The sequence below is a fragment of the Mus pahari genome, chromosome 3 (genome assembly GCF_900095145.1).
Source record: "Mus pahari chromosome 3, PAHARI_EIJ_v1.1, whole genome shotgun sequence".
Classification (NCBI taxonomy): domain Eukaryota; kingdom Metazoa; phylum Chordata; class Mammalia; order Rodentia; family Muridae; genus Mus; species Mus pahari.
In genome coordinates, this window is record NC_034592.1 from 5,307,355 (window position 1) to 5,318,921 (window position 11,567).

The window sequence follows — 11,567 nt, forward strand, 5'->3', positions numbered from 1 at the left end:
TGGAGAGATGGAGGTGATGGAGAGATGGAGGAGCTGGAGAGATGGAGGAGCTGGAGAGGTGGAGGTGATGGAGAGATGGAGGTGATGGAGAGGTGGAGGTGATGGAGATATGGAGTCAGACTGCACTTGCAAAGGATCCTAGTTCAGTTTCTAGACCCGATGTCCTGTGGCTCACCACCACTTGAAACTCCAGCTTCAGGGGACCCAACTCCCTTTTCTGGCCTCTGCAGGGAACTGCACTCACCTGTACATAGCCATTCTTAGACATACACATGCAATACAAAATTACAAGTAACCCGCTTTTTAAATACCTGTGAGTAAAGCAGGCCTTCTCTTTCTAGAAAAGGATTTATCTGTTATTTTTAGTTATGGTTATTGAGGGTGTGTATGTATGTGAGGAGACCAGAAGAGAGCATTGGATCCTCTGGAGGGACCGGTTACCAGTGGGAGCAGGCCTTCTCTGCTGATGTGTGTATTGACTGAAGGCAACTGCCCTTGTGCCTTGACTGAATTTGGTAGAAGTCATCTCTTCATCAGCTTAGACCATGAAGTTGTATTTAAAGACCATATTCAGTATTAGCATCTCTGTGCCATTCAGATCTGTAAGCCCCTGGCTGAGTACCACCACTCCGGATCCAAGCTCTCTGTGTTGGTTTGCATCTGCCTTTGATGAATAATGGGCATCAAGGGAGCTAATCAAGGATTCTTGTCTAAGATCTTTTTAAACCTCTGAGCTGAAGCAGGCACGTAACAGACCACCAGTATAGTTCTGAATCCATGTGATTTAGGGATGCATACATTGAACTGGCTGCCTTCTAGCCCCTCCTAGAATTCAGTGGGAATGAGCCAAGAGATTATAGCAAGGTAAACAGAAGCTAAACATTGCAAGGCCTCTCCTTCCAGGGCTCCATTAAGAAAACGCAAAGCTAAATACAAATAAAATTAACATTGGATTCCCAACTCCACAATAAATAATCATAGACATTTAAGGCTGTTCCTTTCACAGTTTCCTGCCTCCACAGCTATGCCAGTACCCCTATCCAGGCTCAATCAGAGGGCTGAAGAGCCATTTGGTCCACAAGAGAAGCTCTGCTGGGTTCCAGCAGCAAATCTGAGCATAGAAGAATCAATAACAATCCTTTTTAGTCAGGCTTTGAACTGTGTTGGACACTCAACTCATAAATATTACTCAAGATCCCACTTCTAGTGCTAAAAGCCCAGATCGGCTGGTCACACTATGGCAGAAACAGAAAGGAAACAAGATTCAGCCTCTTCCTTAGAGACTGTAAGGGGCTCAGTGCTCTGGAGGACAGGGTATTGTGCACAACAATGTCTGCATCTTTATCATTTCCCGACTTTCTCAGGAACCACGTCGTAAAACATTCATCTGAAAATGTTCAAGGAAGACACACAACAACGTGCCCTCACACCAACCTGGACACATAATCAATAAGCCTTTAAGCGCACACATCTTTATCTTGGGTCGCCCTTCATTTCACCAGGGCTCAGAAGGCATTTCCTGTTCTTCATCTTAGAATCTTTGCTAATCTCACATCATTCCATAACAAATACATCACCATAAGGAGACAGAGGGGGCACATCAAAGGCACCTTTTGGAGATATTTTCAAATGGGCAGGAATTCCATGTGTGGTTTCTAAACCCTCTACCATGAGTCAGATTTTATCAGTGGCTAAATAGAAGGCCTGAGAATCAGAGCATTTCACATATGTGCTAGAAAATTTTATGTGATAGAAAAGTGTCCCCTTTTAATCACCAAGAGAAGAAAAGGAAGGAGGGGGCACAAAAGGGGATGAGGAGGGAAAATCTGTCACCCTTTAATATAAATGTTTATGTCAAGGAATAAAGACACTCTTTCCCCTGACATATGCAACAACGTCAAGGTAGGCTGGCATGCTCTAATTGGTGCTCAACAGAACTCCAACATGACACAATGCCTCTCCATCAAAGTTGTCACTTTTAAGACTGTGACATTTTCTCTAGTCTCTGAGAAATATTAGGGTATATCACCAACGTCACATAGGTACTTAATAGGTTTCATTCGATATAGTGAAGCTTACAAATATCCTCTACCCATTTAATCTCTGTAAGGTTCCTGTTAAGGAGAAAACATCTCCTGATTTACAATATACAATAAGACTTAGAAGAAAATATGCAAACACAGAGAAAGAATGCTTTCAGGAAGGTGACCTGGTTAGACAGAACCTTTCAGCAACAACACTGAACCCCATCATTCAAGACTGGGGTTCACAAGCCCTGCCCATCAGTAAGGACATGTCCCCCCAAAGCTGAATTGACATCTAGCTTCTTCTAGTTTGTCCAACTTCTGCTTGCCTTCCTAGGAGAAACCCAGCTGGGTCCATGCTGAGTGAGGATTAAGTATAGAGTGCACACTCTGAGATGTTAGCATGATCACAGTCCCCAAGAGAGGCTTAATTTTAACAGAGCATCATCTAAGTGACAGGCTCAGGTGACAATCAGGTAAGCAAGAAAGAACACTCCGCTCCCCGAGTGGACACAGTCAGGGAACCATGTGGTTCCCACACATCGTGGTATGTCTGTGCCACAGCTGATCTAGGGGCTGAGGGTGCTGGGTCAGCCCCCAGTAAAAGTGAAGGCCTGGCAGGAAGGGAGACAGTGAAAGCAAGGGCAGCTAACATCCACTATGGGACCACTTCCAGTCCATTAACAACCATTTCTCAAGGGATCCACAGCAGCTATCAGCGCTCCCTGGTGTTCAACGCATAGCTATGAAGTAGCCTGTCTCAAACTTTTAGTACTCAAGTGCATGTTCATGGTCTCTCTGTGTTTGCTAATTCTTGTCTTTCTTCCTTCCTACTGTGTGAAAAACTGGTGAGGGGCTAGTGATGTGATTCAGTGAGACAGTGCTTGCCTAGAATATATGAGGCCTCAGGTTTGAGTCCCAGCACTACACACACACACACACACACACACACACACACACACACACACACACCAGAACAAGGACCACTAGAGAGTGGACCTTGAGAGCTACAGCCCCATCTGCTTTTTTGATCTGTTTCTGGTCTGCCACCACCATGTGGCTATCCACAAGTTCCCCACTGTGATGAACTGCGATCTCCTCTGGGACTTTGAGCCAAAAGAAACCTCCCGTCTCTGAAGTTGCTGCTTTCAGGCATTTTGTCCCACAGTTACAAAAGTAAACAATATGTACTATGACCAGCCTTATCTCATAGAAGAACAAACAATCCAAAGACAAAATGGTGTCGCGATTCAAAGCCAACTACATCATGCCCAAAAGTGTCAATGACAGGCTGCAGCTCAGGAAACCTTCCTCAGTAACCACTGTTCACTTAACTCACAAATCCCCTTGAAATAATCTGAGGCCACGGAGTGTTATAGGACCAAATTTGGAAGGCATACACAAAGATAAGAGAAACAGGAGGTGGAGTGGGCGTGGAGCTCAGGTTTACGTTTCATTCCTTTTCCTTCCCTGTCCCCTGATAACCTCAGAAAGACTATGTTAGTTACCACAGAGAGATGGTAAGTGAGAGCCAGAGGCCTCTCTGGTGCCCTAGATAAGCACCCTCAAGACAGGCGGGCAGACGTGCGCTGACCATTCGGGTGGCTCTTGATGAGCAGCAGCCAGCTCGGCATCTTCCAGGCTGGAGATAGCCAAGGGATATTCACTGGAGGAACTGCTAATGCAGCCAGAGAGAGAGAGAGCGAATGCGATACACAGCTCCTGCTGTTTCATTTTCAAAAAGTCTAACAAAATCGTGCTAAGTGAGACTCTTTAGTGAAAGGGAATCTTATTTGGAAGGGTGACTAAACATATTTAGTGCAAATATGTGTAGGTTTGGGAATTTTGCTTTTTTTTTTTTTCACAATTAAAGATACATTTGACACAGTAGGAACAAATGTTCCCCCAACCCACCCCTAAAATCTACAGAAGGAATGATTTAGGAAAATTACTGTCAAGGTCATAATAAAATATTGTATCATTGTCTGGTCCCTCCCCAGTCCTACGATAATGGGACATTTGGTGGCAGCATATTAAAGGCTAGTCATTGATATTTCTACTTCTAAGCAATAATGTCTTCTCAGAAAATTCTGAGAACCGATGTATTTTTGTTACAAACACATAATAAATGCAAATTCGACTTTCACACACAATAAATTAAATAATTTGACAAATGGCCTTGGGGTTTATATTCTTTGTGTGGCATGTGGGGTATCAAAGTGTTTGTAGTTTAGCTTGGCATATAATTCACACATAAATACAAGCTGTGCTTTTCTGTCTAATCGTCTCGTGTGTTATTTATTTCCCCATCACCTCTAAGCAGTAAGAACGCCGCTCAGTCCTCTCTGCTTTGCAAGTTCTAAGATGCAGAAAATCCTGAATGTGCTACACAAGAAGCCACTGCTGGCTAGTGAAGTATCAAGGCTTAGGAAAACATGGCACGTACTCAAGTAGACCAGTTTGTTTTTAAATATTTTAATAGTGTTCGCTGCTGTTAGGAACTAAATGTGCATTGTATTCAATCTCATTCCGATGATACACTCTATTATGATCATCCTATCAAAAAGGTCAGAATGTAAATACCATGTAAATTACATTTTATACATGTCCTCCTCTGCACGAAGGCAAACAGAATACTTATATCTTCTCTAAACACGTGAGAATATAAACAGGCAATGCATCTAAACCCAAGAAGTATTCACTGCCTTGTTCCATTAAACAAAGATGCCCTCAGGTATCAATTACAAAGAGGGTGCCTGTGCTTACACTGTCACAGTTTTAAGCACAACATTAATATTTATTTCAAAGGGTCTCAAGTTAATTACATATTATATGGTCTAAAAGAAAATACTATAGACGTACTCTGCCTGAAAGCTCTCTTAAGACACCATCTAAGCCAAGAGAAGTGGTAGCAGAAACTGAATGCATGACACTGAACTTGTAGTAACCAGGAAAAGTTGGTACCTTCCTAACAACTAAATATAAACTATGTACTTTGATCGGATCCTAAAATAAAACATACACGAATTTGCACATACACCTGCACACAAACAAATGAAAGAGACAATCTCAGGGCAATGAAAGAAACAGGTTAAATATGGACCAAATATATATATTATGATTTTTTTTATTTTCTTACACATGAAAATGGTTCTGTGATTCTTGAAGAAAATATCTTCTTAGTACATGATATCATGTTTAGGGAAGACATATGATAACACATGAAACTGGCCAATAGCTTTTTAAAATGTATAGAATTAAATGTGTGAGAAAAGTGTGAAGTAAAATTGGCAAAAGGTTAATAAAAGTTAACTCCAGGTGAGAAGCACACACATAGCCAATGCAAGGATCTGGCCTTCTTCCCTGTGATGGCCATATCTGCAGGTTCACCTACTTCCAGATGAACGCTCCCGGAAATATCTATCTATACAAAACATGTGCAGGGCTTTCTCCTGTCATCATTACCCAAGCAAAGCATCCTGAGAACCATTTGCATAGCATTTACATTGTGCTTATATAAGTACTCTAGAGGTGACACAGCATGTAGGAGGACATGTACAGGTCCTATGCAAACACGACATCATTTTCTCTCAGGGTCTCGAGAATCTACCAGTATTGCTAAGGAGATGGGGGAGGAGTTGCTACAACCAATAGGCCTCAGATCCTAAGGAATGACTGTATTCTTCTTTTCAGAGTCTCAGATTAAAAACATTTGAGCATGTGTGTGTTTCAGCTATTGAACCAAACTAGGTACAGATAAGATGTAGCTTTCCATGGACAGACAGAAAATGTTTCATTTTCTTGGAGCTTAATTCCTTAGAGAATCCATTTTCCACCACTGACCCAGAGAAATGATGGCTGCCCTTCTGTCAGAGACTACGGGGGACAGATGATTGACAAGCATCACGTGAATTAGAGCAGATGTGTATGATCCCTAGAGGGCAATCCACATGGACCAGATCACATGCTAACACATGCCCTTAGAAATATAGGGGGTGAGAACAGTGGATAATTCTGATCCTGGGAGTATCATGGTGAGCAGAACATGCAACCCACGAAGCCTTATTTTCTGAAGGAAGTGTGCTGACACAGGATGTGTATTTGAGCTAAATTAGACAAATACAAAACATCAGCTCTCTCATTCACCCACAAAAAGGACTCCTACCTTCATTTTATCTGTTCAATAAAGTGAACTGCCAGGTTCAATATTAAGGAAAAGAGCCAGGTGGTACTCTAAAATTTCTAGTTCGAATTACTGGCAAAACACTAGAAACATCAGTAACAGAAATCTATAAATACTTCATTTAGAGATATCTAAAATTATTAAAAACTAATACTCAAGCTTGTTAAACTGTACTGTAGGGTATTTCCTACTGATGAAATTCTTCTGTTTGAGGGTCCAAATCCCAGTGTTTCTGGGCTAGTTCAAACCAGTCAGAGTTTAAACCAGCCCTTCCCAACTTGTTCAACTCTTGCAGCAAACTCTGGTACTCGTTCATTAAGTTGAGCTGAGTTAAGCAGAAAGAGCTGAATTTCTGAGTTGACCCAGAACAATCAATGACTTCACTTGATTCTTTTTTTTTTCTTTTGTGTGTGTGTGTGTGTGTGTGTGTGTGTGTGTGTGTGTTCATGTGCATGTAGGTATGTGAACATGCATGGGAAGGCCAGAGGTCAACCATAGGTATCATTCCTCAACAGTTGTCTATGTTGTTTGTTTGTGAGAGGGGGATCTCTTATTAGCCTGGAGCTCATCAAGTACACTAAACCTTCGAGCCAGCTAGCCCCGGAACCACATGACGCCTCCTCCCCGGTGCTGAAATTACAAGGACAGATCACCATGCCTTTTTTTTTTCCCCCCATGGATTTTGGGGAGAGAACTCAGGTCCTCAAGATTGTGTACAAGTCACGCACCAAGTTAACCACCTAACTCCCAGTTTCCTTCCTTCTTTTTCCTTTTTCCTTGTTTTCCTTCCTTTCTCATTCAATATCTCCATCTCTGTTGCAATTGCAGTTTTCTCTCCTCTTTTTTTCTCTTCTGCTTTCCCTCTAAGGCCTTCTGGGGAACCCAGAAGACATGTTACCAACTGGGTGAAGCTCCAGGTGCCAGAGCTGTTAAGGATCCTTCCTGATTCTGAATGGCTCACAAAGCTGGGGACATTAGGCCACAAGCTACACCTGGGCAGGAAGGACAATTGACTTTCCTTTACCTAAAGAATAATTTATCTTGTTTTTAAGTTGTTAGTCCCTTCTCTTCTTGCTGCACCTGCCTTTCATCTAGAACCAACTGTTTATCCTTCTTAAGGAAGCAGAAGACCAAAGTCTCATCATTTTTGCTTTAGAATTTTTTTTAGTAAGGTATATATGGTCTGGGAATGTTGAGAACAGATTTAAGGAATATCTGTGTGCTATAGTTATCCACAGAAGCCCTGAATTCTCTTCAGTCCTCAGAATTCTAAGTTCCTGGAAAGCTGCTGTATACCCGGGAACACTAGACTAAACCCAAAAGAAACTCAAGAGAGAGAGAGAAAAAAAAAAAAGCTGTAATTCTCTACCATGCTGTATGTGTGTAGCTGCATGAATGTGAGAGAAACTTACGTGCATACACAAAGAGACTAGAGGAGGTACCACTTGTCAGTCTCTGTCTTCTTCCCTTGGCACAGTCTCTCATGCAACCTGCCTAGGTTAATGGCCAGCATGTTCCATTGGTCCCCCAGTCTCTACTCCCCACAATGCTGAGGTTACAGGCACTGATACTTATGCCACAAGCGCTCTTTTCCACCAAGCCACCTCCCCAGCCCCCAGATATTTTTAAAGTTCTGCACCAGAGGTCTGAGCACATTGTTTATCAAGCATCTGCTCTCTATGATATGCTCCCTGTACAGGATGAAGACAGAAAGGCCCTCAGTCTCCCACATGCCTGTGCAGCTGCTTCAAACACTCTGGGGAGGAGACAGTCCTGCCCAATACACCAGCTAAAAGGTTAGTGCCTGTCTAGAGGTCGCTGGGTCATCTCTAGGTCTGGTCATGACCACAGGGGAACTAGGAAGAGAAAGATCAACAATCAGGACTAAATGACCATTGTGTGACCCAAGGAATACTCAGGGGAGTGAAGAAACACAGGCCCTAAGGTAATAACAGAGGCCTTGGAAGTTCAGCCCAGTGTGGAGCCACTCACAGCCTCTGGACGTGATCTAAGCCCTACCCTGAAGCTTAGTGACCCTGCCCCCCCAAGTTTTGGTTTCATACCTGTTATGGAAGGGGGTAATAAAAGTGACCCTCATTACTTACAGGGATTGGTAAAGATTAAGTAACTCCATATACATAAAGTACTCTTAACATGGCCTGACTCATGGTAAATGCTATGTCAATGCTAGCTAATACTGCCTAGAACGTGCCCTCCAGGAAGCCCATCAAAGAGGTGCCAGTGCTTTATATCCCTGGAAGTACGCTGTCTACTGCAGAAGACCTGTGACTACAGATCCAATACTAACCGGGTAGAATCATGATTCTTTTCACACCCTGTATAAACCCCAGAATACCCGGGATGACGGTCTCAGTGAAGACCAAGCAAATGAAGCTCCTAGCAACAAGGTTCAGATATAAAATTGCAAGATAGCAACATCCTATGATTTTAACGGAAATTGCCATGTGATTAAAATGGAAATCTATCTGACATGCATGTCAGAGCCCACACATTTTCAGTGGGTAAATTCTGCAGCTTCTAATAATTGTCAATAAGCCTGCAATGCTGTGAGCCTCAAAAGCTAACCTGGTGGAGAAGTCACATGAATTACCCTACACATTAGCAAGACAGAAATACAGTGACCTTCAACGCGGTAAGTGACCACGGAGCCTGTGGCATAAACAGGTAATTGGCCACCTGCATGCCTGGGTGGCACAGTGAGTCAATTCTTCAGAAGAGGCATGTCTACTAACTTAAACACTCATGCCGGGCCACGCCTGGTACCTCACTGGCAGGACTTACGCATTGCAATAGGGCTTCTTTTCATAGCCTTTGTAGTTGTTCATGTTGAGAGCCATCTTGCAAACCTCGCAGTGGAAACATCCTTTATGCCAATACTGAGAAGGAAAGAAAAACAAAAACAAATACTTAACATTTCATTGCAATACCAGTTCTGGACAGAATGGGCAGAGAAGGCAGTCCGTTGATTACACTACCAGGGATGGCTGTAGGTAGCAGCACGGGTTTATCTATTTTCCATTCAGTAAAGAAATCAGATGGCTATTAAAGTTGAGTTTTAAATTAATCCCGCCACTATAGACTCACAATGGAAGAAATGTCAAGGATCTATGGCTATCATAGCCAAAAAGGAACCCTGAGGAGGAAGGAAAAATGGAGTTGGTGGCGTGGCTTTAAATGAAAAGGGTTCTCTTTCCAAATGTCTAAATGTTGTTTGTAGGATTTACACACACGTGTGTCCACCGGAAGTCAGACAACTCCAGGAGCAGAGGTGAACTATATAAGTACCCTAGTCCCCATCCCCACAGCTTCCTCTAAATTGCTGAACGCCGCCCTTGTCCCTGTCTGGGAAGAAGGCTTTACTCTACAGTGGCATTTGTAAAACCAAACGCAAATTTCACTGAGACCGCCTACGGCTGGTTTCAGTTGTCAGTCACCCGGGATCACTCTGGGTCTGTCTCCCAGGCTGCTCAACTCTATCCACACCCAGGAAGGGCAAAGCTGCAGCGACCCAGCTAAAGCCACTTCCTCTGGAATTAACCCTGGTGGAACAGGAGCCCGCCGGTGGGTCAGCTTGTTACACCGGGCTGGGTCTCTCCTAGAGGTTTTATTCTTAGCACTGCGGCAGCGGCCACCCCACAACATATTAATTGCTATGCTCCTTTTCCTGAAGCCTCTGTTTCCAGAACTTCTGGGGACTGGGTAAAGGTGTCAAGCAAGGTCCGTGCAGTGGGGAGGGAGGGACAGACTGGACGGGGGAGGGGGCGCGGTTTGTCAAACTGTACCCCCACACACACACCCTGTTCCCAGTCTGGCTCCTGGGTGACTCAGCCGGCTGCTGCTGGGTGCTCAGCCTAGCTCCTGTGTTCTCAGCCTGGCCCCTGGGTGGCTCAGCCTAGCTATTAGGTTCCCATCCTGGCTCCTCGGTGCCGGGGCTGCCATGCGTCCTTCAAGCTGTATGGATGTCGCGCACCCTACACCCAGGAAAAAAACATTTCCCAGTTCCAAAACCCTTATCATCCAATCGTGGAGATCTCAGACACAACGGCTGGGATCTTCTTTCGAGCATCCTCTCCCTGTGACAAGACCCACGAAACATACCAACCCACTCATCTTTCCAACCCAGGTGCCAAAACTTCTTGGAACAGGTGCAGCCGGGAGCCCGGCAGGTCCGGGCTAGCCAGGCGCCCCCCTGCTCACCTTATCTAGACAGTTGACTTTCTCCGTGGGATACACCACTTTTCCGCAGCGGGCGCACTGGGGATTCATTGTCGCGGTTCCCGCGGGCGGTGGCTATTGCTGCAGCGGGGACTGGGGGCTCCGAGGAGCCGCTGTGACATCCCCCGAAGAGCCCCGCGCCACCTCGGGGCAGGCAGAAGGGCTTCGGGCGCTGGCAAACTGGCCTGGGGAGGTGCAAGGGGGCGCGGCGGGGCCTGGGGCAGGCCGCGCTCGGCGACGCTGGCACTAGGCTCTGGCTCGGGCTGTGCGCCGCTTGCTCTGCGTCGCTAGCGCTCCAGGTACCGGTGACTCACAAGCACTCGCGCCCGCCCCTTGCGCTCGCTCACTCGCTCCCCCGCCGCCGCCGCCGCCGCCGTCGCCGCGCAGGCCAAACCCACCAGCGCGCACCTACCCAAAGGGCAGAGAACCAGCCTGTCTGGCACCAAGGGACAGAGGGCGGCGCGGGGGGGGGGAGGGAAGACTAGGGACCCGGAGAACTCCACACGTAGCCGCCCATGAGGCCTGGGGAGCCGACACCCACGGCCGCAGCAGTCCCGGGCGCCCAGGTGGGCGTCAGCGACAAAGGGAGCCAGGCGGAGGAGGTCAGAGCTTGGGGTGCCGGGAGCTCGGGGCAAAGCTCAAACCCGCGCACTTCCAGGCCCCTTCCTCTCTCCCCTCCTCTCACTCCAGGGTGGTGTCCCTGACACCCAGAGGTCGGCCAAGGATGTGCCTAAGCTCCTCCTACGTCTCAAGGGACCAGCTCTGCATGGTAGCGCCCAGCACACTGGCCAAGATTGCGAAGAGCCTTTCTGTGCCTTGAACAGAAGACGCTTGACTTGGAACTGGGAGGTTCACGGGAACCAATAGACTCAAGTCCCCCCATACACCCCTTTGGGCCACCTAGCTCCCACCATTACCCGGTAGAGAAAATGAGTAGCGTGCCTGCCTGAATTCCTGAATAAGGAAGCTTTCTTGGTGCCCCCTAGTCGCCGCACTTTTTATACCCATCATTGGAGAGCTACTGGTCATTGCAGGCCAGAATCAAATCTCTCTTGGTTAATACAGTCGGTGTTCGCTTTAAGTGGGTGTATACAGAATATTCTTTTGCAATTAAGTACCACAAA

At 45.9% G+C, this 11,567-nt stretch overlaps 1 protein-coding gene across 1 annotated transcript in view; it reads right to left on the reverse strand.

Annotated features, from left to right (window-relative positions):
• Positions 1-11,116, reverse strand: part of Nebl (nebulette) — a 363,961-nt gene extending 352,845 nt beyond the window's left edge. The window contains exons 1-2 of the mRNA XM_029536747.1: positions 10,426-11,116; positions 9,010-9,104 (exon numbers count right to left, since the gene is read on the reverse strand). Coding sequence (XP_029392607.1) covers positions 9,010-9,104; positions 10,426-10,494 — 164 coding nt within the window. The 5' untranslated portion in view covers positions 10,495-11,116. The remainder of the gene's footprint in view (positions 1-9,009; positions 9,105-10,425) is intronic.
• Positions 11,117-11,567: the final 451 nt, after the last annotated feature.